This window comes from Pelodiscus sinensis, chromosome 2 (assembly GCF_049634645.1).
Source record: "Pelodiscus sinensis isolate JC-2024 chromosome 2, ASM4963464v1, whole genome shotgun sequence".
In the NCBI taxonomy this organism is placed as follows: Eukaryota; Metazoa; Chordata; order Testudines; family Trionychidae; genus Pelodiscus; species Pelodiscus sinensis.
In genome coordinates this window covers 227,413,450-227,429,627 of record NC_134712.1, presented here as the reverse complement: position 1 = coordinate 227,429,627, position 16,178 = coordinate 227,413,450, and the positions used below count along the sequence as shown (strand labels likewise).

The 16,178-nt window shown below is 43.0% G+C and overlaps 1 protein-coding gene across 3 annotated transcripts in view; it reads right to left on the bottom strand.

The window, feature by feature from the left end:
- Window positions 1-16,178, bottom strand: part of WAC (WW domain containing adaptor with coiled-coil) — a 92,016-nt gene that overhangs the window by 15,182 nt on the left and 60,656 nt on the right. For all 3 annotated transcript variants that reach the window (XM_075922588.1, XM_006124779.4, XM_006124776.4), the window contains exons 7-10: window positions 14,014-14,322; window positions 6,263-6,499; window positions 2,653-2,775; window positions 980-1,128 (exon numbers count right to left, since the gene is read on the bottom strand). In XM_075922588.1, coding sequence (XP_075778703.1) covers window positions 980-1,128; window positions 2,653-2,775; window positions 6,263-6,499; window positions 14,014-14,322 — 818 coding nt within the window. The remainder of the gene's footprint in view (window positions 1-979; window positions 1,129-2,652; window positions 2,776-6,262; window positions 6,500-14,013; window positions 14,323-16,178) is intronic.

Below are 16,178 nucleotides of genomic sequence, written 5' to 3'. Positions count from 1 at the left end.
TAACTCTGGGGGAACAGAATAAGAACTGACAAGAAATATTTATATCACTATCTTGCTTGGAACTGGTAGAGAGCAATATTTCTAAGCCTAAGTAAGAGATCCCCTAGTTGCTCACCTTGGGTTACACCTTTAGAAAACATAAAAAAACCTACATAACATAGCTTTTTCTATTATCTTTTCGAACCCAAGACTAACTCATTTGTGTTTATATTCATCTGCTTTAACCTTGGAAATAACATTTCATTTTCTCAACTGGTTACAAGCTCTGTGTTTGATGAGAGATCTAGAATGCAACTGACCCAGGATAAGTGACTGGTCCTTTGGGTCTGAAAGTAACCTGAATATTGTTGTAATTTTTGGTGTAAGGGATTGTCTATCACAAAGACAGACTTGCCTGGGGTGGCAAGACAGACTAGAGTCCCCAAGGGGACTGTCTGTGACCCCATGTTAAGGCTGTTACTGTGCTTGAAAAAAATCACACTTAAATTGGTTGGAGAAATCCAAGTACAGAACTCACAACCAGTTTAGGGTCCGTGTCCTAGTTTGTAACCGTATGTATTGAGGTTGGCTCTCATGCTCATGAGCTATTCCAGACAGTTTGACAGCTGAGTGAAATTAGAATAAAATCAGAAGAGGAAAAAAAGGGGAAGCGGAAAAGTCAGACAATGACAAACATTCTGTTCAAAAACACATCACTGGAAATCATCAAACTACATAATGCCAGTCAGGCTTTTAACAGAAGTTGAACAGTACCATGAACAGTTTTAAAGAAAATAATACCTCTTTGTGCTCTTCATTTTATACTGACAAAAGAGCTTTTGTGGCTTATATCAATATGCTTATGTATCTATACATAATTATTCATCACTAATTTACAATTTTTTTGTCTATGGTTTCTTTATCACTTCTTTGAATCTTATAGTACCACCATTCAGTTCTTTACTGTTACCACTTGCACATACTTCATTAAACATCCTACCTTTGACTGTGATGATACAGGGGGTGTATTCATCAAAGGTTTCAAAGGAACTGCATTGGTTTGAGGCGTGCTTATTCTTGGAGAAACATATGACCTTGGTGATGAGGCATCCGATGTTAAAGACATTGGAGACTGATTAGATGGCTGAGCTAAAAAAGTAAAATTGCAGTAATTTATAGTATTTTTTTTTCTAACTAAGCGTAAAAGCTGCTTAACAAGAAAGGAAACTCAGAAGAAAATGCATAATAAAATAACACTCTCTCAATATCCAAAGAAAAAATAGAGCCACCTAAGTGATCAGAAGAGAAGTTACAAAGTGGTCAAATTTTCAAAAATGCTCAGTTTCTGAGAATAGCAAAAGCTATTGGATGTTGCGCACTTTTGAAAAATCTCACAAATTTATTTAGGTATTTATACAGATACAGCTCTTTTGACAAATATGATTTCAATTCAGACTGCTAAGCACTTCTGGAAGTCCGGACTTTTAAATGTGCAGAGAAGAATTTCAGTTTACGAATTTTGAGTAACACTAAAATGCTCAATCCAATTAATCTAAAAATTTTTCTAAAATACTTCTCTAGAAGAACAAAATATATATGCAGCAGCTACTGAAGGCCCTCAACCTTTCAGGGAAAATAAAACGCACTCAAAGCTTCCAGTAGGTTCTTCAATTCTGAAGTAGTAAAAAACCAAAACCCTACCCACACAGATCACAACCCTCTGCTACTCCATCGCACAACTTTATCAAGTACCATTCAATCTGTCACTCTACTGCAGTGGTCTCCAACCTTTTTACACCCAAGATCATTTTTTAAGTCTCAGAACAGGCGAAGATCTACTGCCCCACCCCTTCTTTGAAGCCCCGCCCACATTACATGAGGAAATCTAATGTAAATGTACTGCGCAGGTACGCAGTTCAGAGAGGGCTCAAGAGCTACTCTTGGAGCCCCTGAGATCTACCGGTAGATCGCGATCTACTGGTTGGTGACCACGGCTCTACTATATATAAACTAGCATCTTCCCCAAATTACCCAAAAACAGAGTTTGTATTGCACCAAGTAGTTAACATCAAAACTCTAGAAGACCAAAGTGACAGGGGTAAAGAAATACATTTGAGAGTAAAAAATCCCTCTCAGAAAAAATACAGTTTCACAATCTCACTTAAAATGAGGTTCAAGGTTAAATTGACAGACAGCAGGTTAAGAGCCTCTACTGATCAAAAACACAGAAGTATCACGAGAAAAAGGTGTTAGTAAGAAACCAGAGTCAGGTATTCAATGCTAAATATTCTGTACTTCCTCCATGCAATATATTAATCTAAACCTTTGATCATAAACACATAGCACATAAATGCCAAGTTCCCCCAAAAGAGTTTGGCATTTACCCATACATTATTTGTCAAGTTAGAAAATTAGAGAAGTTAAGACAGAATAGAGTTCAACTAATCTAGTCCATCAACCAACTATTCCTTGAGCATAGGCTACTGTCACGTCTTACATTTACATAAGCCTTCAGCTTCTAGTGCATCAGACATCCTACCCTCAAAGGGAGGGTAACATACAACTTTAGATAAGAAGTTCCATTACCAGCATTGTCGTTAAGTTATAGTTATACAGACCCTTGTAGAATGTAATCTGACATTTTTATATAACAAGAAGTGATTCTTGAAATACCTTGAGCAGACAATTGTGCAGCTTGAGAAATCAGAGAAGTAATATTGAAAGCAGATGGTCCAGCAGTAAGAATCTTATGGAGTATAGACTGCAGAGAGGCTTGTGTTACAGCTGCTGTAAGAACTAACAAGAAGTAAGTTTTAGTACTGTTCTCTAAATTTTGGTTCAAACATAAAATATGTTCAAAATTGTAAAGCAAAGCACAACAAAGGCTGTCTAATATGGGTGCTTAAAGCTACCCTCCAAAATCCACATTTAGGTATCTGAATAAGTGGACTGATTTTCACTAACTGCAATATGGATTCTATACACAAAGTGTTAACTGCCGATGAATGATTGAAGATGAACTTAAAAACTTAAATAACGTTAGAATACATAGATCAAAAGGCCATATATTGTGCCTTGATCTAGACAGGGGTGGGCAAGATCCAGCCCACCAAGCCATTTGATGTAGCACCACCCTGCTGCTCCCAGGCCAACTGAGACTGGGGGATGGGAAAGCACACAAAGTCTCCTCACCCCGCTAGGGCTGCGTGGTGCAAAACGGCACCACAGCTGGCTGTTCCCTCTAGGCATCACATGCCCCAGCTGAACAGGAAACTTCATGTGCTCCTCCAGGACAATCGGGGAGGGAGTGGGCCACGTCTCTCCCCCTCTCCGCCCCCCCGCCAGAGGTGTGTGGCTCCAGAGGGAACTGACAGTTGTTCAAAATAGCTGGTGGTTCCCTCTGGGTGCTGTGCGCCCCTGGCAGGGTGGAGTGGGGGACCTCACATGCTTCGCCCCACGGGGGAGCATGTGAAGTCTCCTCCTCACTAAGGACACGCCAGTTCCACCTGAAGCCCTGCCTCTTCTGCCTAAGGCCCCACCCCTTCCAGTGTCAGACCACAACCACTACCAAAAATGGTGAAGTGGCCCCTCTACAAAAATTATTATTCACCCCTGATCTAGACAATACTGAATCAGGGCCTCTTGAGAGTTTTTAAGTTATTTCCATTGTTTTGCTTATGCCCTAACAAATTTGTTAGCCTTTAAGGTGCCACTAAACTCCTTGTTGCTCTTCCTGAAAGAGATTAAAATGGCTACCTCTCTGAAACCTGTCCACATCTCATTTGTCAGAATGCAAAAGTATCATTGCTCTCTGGAAACATGCAAATGCTCTATAGCTCACTTCTTTTGTTCTACAAAGCCAGAGAAGATTCTGTTCCATTAATTAAAAAACCTATTAGTGTTCCATTTTTAAATATGCACACATTTCATGTGCCTTTCGTTGGAGATTTTCAGTAACCGCACCCATTTGGCCCATGCATGTACTCCAAACAACCTGATGGTGCATACACATATGGACACAGGAGATATACAGTTGTATTAGCAAACTGCCCTCAGTTCCTTCTCTACCAGTAAGTTTCATGAAATGAATCTCTAAAGCAGAAGGGCAATATAATGGGTAGTTTGCTACATGAGGCTCTGAAAAACAGTAGGGTAAGATGGAGTAACATGATGTTACAGCCTTCAAAACCGTTTGTCAAAAGTAATATTATCCCAGACAGGTAAAAAACAGGAAAACTGATTTTTAAGATGTTAAGTAGGTTAGGCGGTACAGGTGCAAATTCCTGAAGCAAGAACATCATGATGTTTAGTTGAAGATGACAGCTGGATAAAAGTAACAGTCACTGACAGCGTCCAAGACTAAGGAATTCAGTAGGTGAAAGGACAAACTCAATTTTTGTCAATTTTTTGGGTGGTGGGAGAGAGGCCTGCCATGACAGAAGTCGGTCAGAAATTTTTTTGCAGGTTTCAAAAGAGCTTAATTTACTGGTAATGAAATTCAAGCAGCGACTGTAGAATGCAAGATGTCTAAAAGATCATTTTACATCTCTTGAACCTTCTCCAGTGGAATCTGGGGCAACTCAGCAATACATTTCATCAGCTTCTGAAGGTGGTGGGTGCATTTAAAGGAAGATTTGCCCGTGTGTGTGTGGGGGGGGAGGGGATTACCTATGTCAGCTGCTGCCTCTTGCTCTTTGCATGTTTCTTTCTGAGGCTATGGAGGAACAGAAGCAACAGAAGAATCTCCGTCTATCTACATTCCTCAGAGGAGCAGAAAGAATGGATATAGGGGTGTTCTCTAAACAAGAGAGGCACCAAGAACAACTGATCATGAAGAACTTCTAGCAGTAAAGGCAGCACTTGAAGGCAGTAAACATGGCATAACATGCAATGATAATCCTTAAAAAATGCCTCTCCAAAAAGTGGGGGAGAGAGAGTATTAAATGGAAAAGGGATCAATCCAACTAATAACGACAACTAACTGGACTGAATTGAACAATTTATGGTAAGCTGCAGTAAATGTGAATGCTATGAAAAAACACGAAATGCTCCATCTTAGGCCAATGGTTATCCTGCACAGATCAATATATGTTCAGCTTGAGGAACAAAGATATCTGGAGTACAGAGGAAACAAAAACAAGCACTGCTACAGCAAATCTCCAATCAAAGGAATGTAGGGTACATGCACACCTGAAGTGGAGCACCTATAGAAAGATTTCTAAAGTTACACAGCCTACCCTTTTCCATATCGACAGCCATCTATATGTCCCAAACGGAACAAAAACCAACCAAGTCCCCAATCTCAATGAGACTTCTTATGAACATAAATTATCTTGCTAATTAAGCATTTACATTTTACAAGGGGACTGTACCTCCTGCTTGCTGTATTCACCAGCCCCCGTCGCGGGTAGAAGGCAACCCTGGCTCTCCTCCCGGCCACCAGGGAAGGCCAAACTGCAGCTGCATCAGCCTGGCAGCCCTTCTCTCTCCCCCTGCTGCACCGGCCCAGCCTCCCTCCTCCTTCCACGACAGCTAGGGTACCCCTCTGCCAGCCAGCATTTCCTCCCCCCCCCGCCTCCCGCCCTCCTCTGCCAGCCAGGGCTCCCCTTCACCTTTCCAACCCCACCCCACAGCCTAAGTAACTCCAGCAGCCAGGTGGCACACGCCAGGCTGGGCTCTAACCCCGGATCCTGGGCCTGGTTTTCCCCCCACACGCCAGGAGGGGCCAGATCTGAGCAGTGCTGGCCTGGTTGTCTCACTGGAAGGAGCTGGGCATGCCCCCGACCTCCCTTTGTCCACCACTGGGAGGGCCCAGATCCAAGCTGCACCGGCCCGATTGTCCTGCTGGGAGGGTCATGTTGGACCCCGGCTCAGCTTTCCCTCCAGCCACTGGGAAGAGGAGGGGAGGGGAGGACTGGAGCCATAGGCAGCCCCCAGTCCTCCATGTGGGACCTGGGAAGAGCCAGGCTGGGGGTGGGTGGAGCTTTTCCTGTGAGACGCAGAGTGACGTGATGACATCACTCTGTCGTCCCCCGGGAAAAAAATGCGTAGGTACATCAGATAGTTTATAAAGTAACTTCTATGGCAAGTTTAAAAATGTAAATTAGAAACCTTAACAGCACAGCTAAATTTGCCAAGGTATTCATTTGTCTGTTACACAATTATACTCCCCTTATTTTAAACAGAACCCCAACTATTTTGATTTTTATATTCTGTTATACATTGATTTCCATCAATAAAAGTTATAATGTAACATTACACTAAATTTGTGTAGAAATCTTACCTTCATTTATTTTGGATATATCTACACTAGAATTATTAAGCTGCAGGGTGGCTTGAAGAGCAGGCAGCAGTTGTCGAAGGAGATTTGGGTCCTGAAGTAATGGAGGAATTGGTGATTGTGGGACAGGTGAGACTGGGACTGTAGAAGTAGTAGGTGCAGAAGTTGGATTCAGTCCAGAAGCAGATGTGGAAGGAGTTGTGCAAGAATGGGATACAGACTTATCCACAGATGCAGACTCTGAACAGAAGACAAAGATTAATTCAGTTTTTTCGTTACCAATAAAGTGTTTTATTACAAATCATTACTACACTCCTCACATTAAATATGAAGGATTAGCTTCTTTCTTATTGTCTCACAAAAAGGATACTAAACTCACGAGTATGTGCCTGAAAAACTGAAAGACCTCATGACATACTGTTACTGGGATTTATTTTTCTGCAGTTTAATATAAAAAAGGAATCAAAATCTTATTTTCAGAGCCTGCAGTGTTTTGGGTATAACAACAGTAAAATACGTAACTTGAACAATATATTCACTGTCTTCCCCCACCCCTCCCTTATTTATTCTTAGATCTGGACTTTTAATACTCCAGTTATCTGAATAAGTGGGTTGTACCCACGAAAGCTTATACCATCTACATGTTTTGTTAGTCTTTAAGGTGCTACTAGACTATTCGTTGTTTTTTCAGTTTTAACAGTAAAATAGCTTATCATGAATTCCATTAATATAAGGGTTTTCAATCTTCTTACTAAATCATAGTGAAAGTTGCCAGTGATACAACCACATACTTTTGGCACACTGAGCATCCTTTTCACAAAACAAGATTTTTTTTTTACCTTATGAAACTTAATTTTCTTGCTAAATTTTAATTCCCTTGTACACTTACTCCCGTTTATTGCACGTCTGCCCCGAACGCTGGGCATTTTCTTTTAGAAAGTGTAGGTATGTAACAAACACTTCTAAGAACTTCATGGAATTGACAAAAAAATGGGATGACGTGTCACATATTGGGTTACAAACCAAGACCTTCACTACATATCAGAATTCAAGCAGCCAAAAAACAAAGATAGGAGCAGCCAAATGGGATAAAAATGAGCATTCATATAGTGTGATATCCTTTCTCTGACACTGAGCAGCTGTATGACAGAAAGCATCCAGAATCCTCATAATAGGTAGCTATAGAATGATGTGACAACAGAGAAAGTTTTTTCCCCTATTTCTGTTTGGAATTTGCTTTATATGTCCCAAAAGCATCATTGGGACTTGCATCCTTTATATGTTTAATTTGATTTAACCCAAGTGTCAATTAGGAATATAATAGTGTAGTCAGTTAAACAAGTAACCAATAAGAGAAAGCTTATTGGTTAATGCTACCGACTAAACGCATTCTCACTTGCGGCCTCCCTCCTATCTCTCCACAGCTCTGCCAGTAAATTTTTTAGAGGGCTGGTCAGCAGCCTAGCTCAAGTCTCAGCTTGTGACAGGCTCCCAGAAGCTAACCCACTGCACCTCTGCAGGGAAAGTCATTTAGAAGCTGGCGGACAAGAAGCCTGGCTCAGTCCCGGCTCACGGCGAGTTTAGGAGCTACTCCCCCACTGCAAAGTCAATGCACCGAGCTCTGACACTGTTCTGGCCGATGTAACTGCCACAAAAAAAGCGAAAAGTGAAAGGGGGCAAGAGACCACTGGCTCAAATGGAGAATCTGTGAGCCTAGCCAAAATCAGATTGAGGTTCCACTGGGAAGAGGGCTTGGGACCTAAGAGAATAGTCTTTCCAGACCCTTCAAAAAACAGCTTGTGATGTTATGGGAGAACACTGAGCAACAATGAATCAGGGGATGGAACATGGAGACTGCAGCAAGATGCACTCTGACTGAAGCTAGTGCAAAATGTTGGTGCTTCAAGTGTAAGAGATAATCAAAGATCAGCTGCAGCAGAGCATAGCAGGGGTGACTCCTCCTTGTGCAGTTCAGATCGAAAATCAGGTCTACTTTGTCATTCAGTTAGACTAAGTAAAGAGCTTCTTACTTTCCAGAAGCACCTGTTGTGCATCAGTTAAACTGGCATACTCCCACAGATTCAACCAGGAAGTAACTATTCCATGAGGAGGAGTGGCCGCAGGTCCGGGTGGAAGAGGCAGCCTTGATCCTGGGACAATACATCCTGGTGAAGCGGAAATGGATGAGGGGACTGCAGGAGAAAACTCATGAGTGGGCTGAACTAGTGCTGGTGAGGTCTTGCTGGTACAATGAATATTACTTTTACCGCGTCCTGCCTGATTTTCTGGAGGACCTTGCTGATCAAAAGGAATAGGGACAGCACATTCAGGAGACCATCCAGATAAGGGAAAAGAAAAACGTCTTCCATACATTTTCCAGGAGCCTTCTTCCAGATCTAGCCTGAAGCAGAACCTGGGTCGCTTTGATTTCTGTTTCACTGTGAACAAGTCTATTCAGGGAAAGCCCAACTCTCACCACTTTGGGATGTAAAGCCCACTCATGGTGAAATGAGAACTCTTCGCTCAGGTGGTCTGCAACCGCGTTGCAGGTTCCCGGAAGATGCCGTGGAGAATGCAGAAATCCAGAGCTGAAATGCTTCCTCACAGACAGGCGCGGAGCAGGCTCCTCCAAGTCTGTTGATGTAGAACAGGGGTTCCCAAACTTTTTGACACAGGGACCAGTAAATCCATTCACGAGCTTTCAGAGGACCGGTAACATTCATTTGAATATTCATTAAGCAAATGACAAATATGCAAATACGTTGGTTTTGGTCCTCCCAAAGCCCCGAGGGCCAGCTTTAACAAAGCTTTTGGTACGGCCACCTACAATATTCTTACCAGCAAGTTAAGGGAATATGGATTGGAAAAATGGATTGTAATCCAATAAAACCCTGCACCATCACATCGTGTATTGAAAAGGAGCTCATTTATTTTCAGAAAGCTGACACCATCGTTGGAATTTTTTTATCCATATTCTCATTCCGGATGGTGAATGCACCAGGTTCTCTCCATTCTGACACACTGTAGTGCCTTTAAACCTCACTGTCAGCAGTGGGGATATTTAAAAGGCACTGCTTTTAAGTTTTTATTCAGGATCTGTGTGCGCCCTGAACCACCCCGCTCCTGCTGGCCAATTCTCTCCCCACTTCCCTCCCACCTTCCTCGCTCCCGCTCTGGGCCAGCCCCGCTGTCCCTGCCAGCCGATTTTCTCCCAATCTCTTCTGGCAAGCCCTGCTACCCCAGCCAGCCCTGCTTCCGCCGGCAGGTTCCTCTCCCTATCTCCCCCGGGCAGCTCCTCTGTCCCGACCCTGCTTCCCTGCGGCCCATATCCAACCCCCCTTTTCCTCTCCACAGTCAGCAATAAGAGCTCACCTGGTAACCCTCATTATGCCTCTGCCAGGAGCCTGAAACATACGGCTGCATCCGCCCAGCCCGGAACACCTTGGCAGCCACGCTGAGGCCCAGTATTTTTTCCCGTGGCCCAGTAGTTTGGGAAACGCTGATGTAGAACATGGTGGCCATTTTGTCTGTAAGGACTAGAACCACCCTGCCTGACAGGTGAGGTAAAAACACTTTGCATCTGTTTCAGATTATGCTGAGTTGCCTGATGTTTATGTGCAGGGCCCTCTCTTCTGTAGACTACTATCCCTGCATCTGGAGTGATCCCAAGTAAGCACCCCAGACCTAATCTGAGGCATCAGACACCAGCTCCCTCAAGGAGACTATCATGAGAAGGGTCCCTGAAGAGATAGAGAGAGGTGGGGTGAGAATGAATTGGAAGGTGTAGCTATGCACTACTGTACTAAGCACTACTGTATCCATAATCTAAAGTCATTGCTGACCATGCAAACAGGAAATTGAAAAGGTGGCTACCAAAAATTAGGGAGACTTGATCCAGAGAACAGTTCAGTGTGTTGTCCTCAGGTGTACCCTCAAAACAACTGCTTAGTTCCTTGTCTGGAGCAAGTCAACACTGACTGAGAAGGTGGTAAGGGCAGGTGCCTCGTGTGCCGTCTATAGTGCTTGGGCTTTTTATGTGGCGTGTCCTACCGGCACTGGCTCCTTTGGCCTTTGGGGTGATTGTGGATTCAACCTCTTACACACCAGGCCCACCACACAGAACCCCAAGGTTTCAGGGTGGTACAGGAGTCTGTCATCCCATGTAATTTATTATCTGTCTACTCCACAAACAAGGGCCTGGCTAGCAAAGGGAAGGTTCTCAAACAACTGCTGAACCTTGGTGGATAACTCACGAGAAAAGGAGACAGAAAGCTCGCGACATGGACAGGGCACATGGCATGATGCGAGCTGCGGAATCTATGGCATCCAAAGTTGCTTGGAGAGTTGCTCTGGCAGTAGCCGTGCCCTCACCTAGAATTCTTTGCAGGAGCCCTATAAGGCGGCATTCTTCAATTTGACCTCAGGTCTCCCACATTACAATCATAGCAGCCCAAGAGAGTCTGGTGGTGAGCCTTCCTCAACTGAAGACTAGAGGAAGACATTTTCCAACCAAACAAGACCAATTTCTTGGTGTCTATTTCTGAGCATAGCTCTGGGTTGTCCCCGACGTTCCCTGTGGTTAACCACTTCAACCACCAGGGAATTTGGGGCAGGATGGGAACAGAAGTATTCATGCCCCTTTATCAGGACAGAGTACTTACCGCTTAAAGATTGGCGGGGGGGGGAAAAGAGGGGGTTTGTCACAGGGCATTATTTTATATATCCTTTCATGAAGGGAAAGGGGCATCTTTGCAGGGGCTATGGAGGAAAGGATGTCAAACAGGAAATCCACCTGCTCCTCCAATTCCTAAGCATGCAGCCTAAAGTTGGATATGACCCTTCTTAGAAGTTCCTGGTGGTGCCTTGGCATCATCCTGAGCTACAGGGTGACGGGTCCCACTGATGGTTTTGTCTTGCAACAATCAGAAGGCAGGTACTGTGGCTTCCATGGTACTCACTGGTGGTCCAGTAGGTTGATTGCCTTCATCCACATGGACTTAGGAGGGAGGGCCACCAGACTCTCTGAAACTCCTGATAATGAGCGGGTGGGTTGGAAGCACCGAGTGAACCACAATGGGGTCCAGTAGTATCACAGAGCCAGCCACTGGGCATTTTTCAGTCCTTGCGATATACATGACATTGAAGGTCTAGGAGACTGCCCCAACAATATTGGGCCCTAACTCCATACTGGAGCAGTATCTGGAGCGGTCAGTATCCAGCAAACAGGATCTACTAGAACTACAGTGTCCACAGTTGCATTTAAAAAAGCAACAGTCCAACTGTGATGTGCCCCTCCCGAGAACATTGGTGACCACCGCTGCTTGGCGGATCTGCAACCGGAGACCAGTGATCCATATGTCACATTCCAAGACTTGTGCCAGGATAAGGAGCGAGACCTAAATCAAGGAGTTTCATGGACCAGATGCCAGGGGACGTCCCAAAATATGGTGGAAGCCATCTCAGGGAATGATGGCGGGACCTGCAGTTCTTGATGTGAAAATGTCCCAAGGATTGGAACATTAATTTCTCCCACAACCACATTTACGCTTTCTCCCATGCCACCTCTTCCATGTGCAGGGGAAAAAAAAAATCCATAAAATCAACACTTCATCATGTCCGTCCCCCCCACCCAAAAAAATTACACCTACAGTACTGACATCTAATAATAGTTAGGCATTACATAATGCAGAATTTTGTGGAAATTAATGTGCATCCAGAATCTCTTTTTCCCCCACAGAAATGGGTAGAACTCTGCATGGATAAAAAAACTTGGATCCGCATCCACTAGCCTCAACTCATTATTCAGTGTGCAAACTGGATTTTACTTGAATCCCCATCAACACAGCAAATCATCTGGAGGGGAGGGAGAAAGAAGCACAGATGAATAAGGAAGGGGCAGAGTCATGCAGGGAAGAGGCAGGTAAGGCAGTATGAAAGCAGAGACTGGGAGTAAAGGGTAGTAGACTGGAGATAAGGGGCAGCAAGGTGGGACAGCAGGGACCCATGACAGCAGAGGGCTGGGTAGGCTAGCTGTCAGACCCTCCTGCATACAGATTTAGGATAGAGTGTGTTGCATCCTTTCACTGCCAGCATACAGGGGCCTGTGCTGGCGACCTCCCTCCACCTGATGGCCAGGTAGGCGGGGAAGCCCTACGCAGGAGATATAAAATAAAGCCCTGCTCCACTATCCGTAAATATGAAGCAAATAGCCACAGATAAGCAGGGTTTTAGAAACGAGCTGCACAGAAGCTGGCTGCCAGTAAGGGCTGATGGACCCAGCAGAGTCCAGTATGCAAACAGAAAATAAGACCAGAGGATTGGAGGGAACTCGAGGGCTCCCAGCAGCTGCAGTTCCCAGCACACCCTGAAGGAAGGAAGCAGTGTGCAGGAAAAATCCATGCAAATTCAGGCACCAAAAACAAGTTGTTTCTCCCTCTGGATACTTGGTTTTGAGGGGTAAAGGGTTAAGTGTGTCTGGGCTGGGTGTGTACGTTTGTGAGTCTGCTTTCTGGGAAGCAGTGAATGTGAACATAAGTGGAGGAGTAGAGGCACAGCTGGGCTCTGTGAAGGAAGAGGTGGGAGGGGGCAAAGAAAAAGGAACTGGACTGTTGTACGGCAACAATGGGCAACTTAGACTAGTGAATGAGCTGCATGAGTGACCCTCCATCTCAATGAGCCACAAGATTGTTGTAACCAAGACTATGTCCTGGGATAAGATAGTTTTGCTAACTGCACGTAACATACTTAGAATTTCTGGGGTGTGCTGATTGAACCGTAGCAGCGTTTTCACTGGATGCAGATGGAGCTTTTACAGTCAATGCTATGTGCAATCAGCATGCACCTCAATTCATGTGCATTTGCTTTGCGTGTATATCACTTTAGTATTACTAGAACAAAGAAATGCCATTAATGGAAAGCAGGGGAATCTCTGCTCACCACTGCATAAAAGGTTTCTTAACTCTCAACTACTGGGAGAATGTGTGTCTGTATTGTTAGGAAGCCTGCTAAAAAGCCAGTGGGCTCTTGGATGATCGAGATGCTAAATGAGACTGACAAATGGATAAAAAAAAATGGACTTAGGAGGGAGGGCCACCAGACTCTCCGAAACTCCTGATAATGAGCGGGTGGGTTGGAAGCACCGAGTGAACCACAATGGGGTCCACCAAGTTATCCACCAAAGTTATCTCTGAGTTATCCACCAAGGTTCAGCAGCTGTTTGAGAACCTTCCCTTTGCTATGAAGACAGCTACCAAAATAAAAGAATGCCACCCATTTTTTCAAGATTATACTTCTGATATACATAAGAGTGTAACTGCTCAGTTTTATATGCACCAGTCCATATTCCCATGTTGCATTATAGGAAAACAAATATTTTGTCACTTGGAATCCCAACAAGATACAATCTGTGATAGAAAATACATGAGTCCAAGAGGGCTTTGAAACATGGATACTACGGTTATGTTGAAAACTGGAGTAATTGTAAAGTTCCTCAATAACATAAAAAGGATTTTAGGCACTCTTAGTGGTGGTCAGCTGAAATAAAGTTTGCAGTATATGCCTGTAAATGGCAAACCCAGAAGAGCAATTGTTTTTCTGAAAGATACATTCTAGTTTCAACGGAAAATTAAATCAGGGAAGCCTTCATATAAAGGAGGTCAGACTAGATGATCAAAGGTCAAAATTCAACTTGCAATACTGAGCAACATAAAACAGTTTATATGACATACCTTTTCTCTCTGTTTTATATGACATACCTTTTCTCTCTGTTTTCTGTGAAGGGATGGAAGATGTGGGTGTAGGCAGTTTTGATAAAGTAGATGCTCCATTAGCATCAAAGGATTTCTTTGGCTGGTGATCAGATTGTAGAGAAAATGGAGTAGGAGGAACAGTGCTAGGGGTAGCAGTTGGATGAACCACTGGTTTGATGGGATGTTGTACTGGAGTAGAACTACTATGAGTCTCTGCTCTTGGCAGTCTGTAGTCTCTGTCATTGTGTCTGCTTGTCTGAGACAAAATATTCTGAGGGAGTATACTACTGGCATCACTGGAATGCTTGTCTTCCACTGTTGTTCAGAGTTCACAAAGAATGATGCAATAAGAAAAAAGATTCAGTTAGAAGCTTCACTATCAGTGCAAAGACTATGACTAATTCAATAGCATACACATCATTAAATGTGATTAGACTTTCATTAAATTTTTAAAAACGAGAAGTCCTGTGACACCTTATAAACTAACAGATTTATTGGAGCATAAGCTTTCATGGGCAAAGACTCACTTCATCAGATGCATGTAGTGGAAATTCCAGAAGCAGGTATAAATATACAGGCATAAGAAAAGAGTTCCAATTAAGAGTAAAGTTAGAGATAATGAGGTCAATTCAGTTAGGGAGAATGAGGCCCACGTTTAGCAGCTGATGTGGAGGTATGAACACCAAGAGAGAAGAAACTGCTTTTGTAGTTGGCTAGCCATTCACAGTTTTTGTTTAATCCTAAGGCGATAGTGTCAAAACAAAGACTGGGAATGACTAGCCAATTACAAAAGCAGTTTCTCCTCTCTTGGGGTACGTCTAAACTACATTCTATTTTCGAAAGAGGATATGGAAATTCCACGGGAATTTGCATATCTTCTTCCGATCTCACTTTCGAAAGCAGATATTCCTAAAGTGAAAGTAGTATGGACACTTTTTTTGGGGAAAAAACCCTTTTTTGAAAAAAATGTATAAACCTCATTTTTTAAGGAAGAGCAGTTTTTTCAAAAAGGATTGTTTTCCCCCCAGGAAAAAAAAGCATCCAGACTACTTTCACTTAAGAAAGGGCTTTCGAAAGGGAGATCAGAAGATTCCTGCGGAATTTGCATAGCCTCTTTCCAAAATAGAACATAGTCTAGACATATCCTTGAGGTTCACTCCTTCACATCAGCAGCTAGACGTGGGCCTCATCCTCCCTGACTGAATTGACCTCGTTATCACTAACCTTACTCTTGGTTGGAACTCTTTTCTTATGCCTGTATATTTATACCTGCCTCTGGAATTTCCACTAGATGTATCTGATGAAGCGGGTCTTTGCCCACGAAAGCTTATGCTCCAATAAATCTGTTAATCTATAAGGTGCAATACAGATTCAGACTAACACAGCTACCACTCTGATATTAAATTTTTTAAAACTCTCACCTGCGAGCACAATAGCTACTAGCAGTTGGGTGCTGGCAAACAAGACCACCTGATTTTATTCATGTACCTTCTCAAACACCATTAAGACCTTTGTCCAATTTAGAATTCCAGTTAAGTACTCTGCTTAAGGACAAACTATTTGTAGTGAGTCTTCTATATTTACGGGTTTTTTTTAAAAAGAGTCCATTAACACCCCCAACTAAAATAAAATATATGCATATGCTATATATAGTCTGCAAGACTAAATTATTGCAGATCCATGCAAAACATTTTCACATTTTATGAATTTCTCTTCTATACACCTGGATATTCACAAAAGCAAATAGTTATTGTTATTATGACTGCCAAATGATTTAAAAATAATAACAGCTGTAGTTTTAATTGCTCTGTTAATAATAAAACATTTATTTAAATACTTTTGGATATTTTTCTACATTTTCAAATATATTCATTCATTCACTTCAATTACAACACAATACAAAGTGGACATTACTCACCTCAATTTCTGACTGCATACATTTGCATTTTAAAAAAGATAAAAGCTATTTTTCAATTCACCTCATACAACTGTAGTGTCATCTATTAATTATGGAAAAATGGTTACCTATCTCTCATAACTGTTGATATTTGAGGTGCTTTGCTATGTTGATTACAATGTGCATCCTGCGTGCACAGTCTTAAGGCTTTCTCTCTAGCAGTAACCCTGGAGTAGCACGACTGTGGTGCTGTATATAGACAGCCGTGGACCCT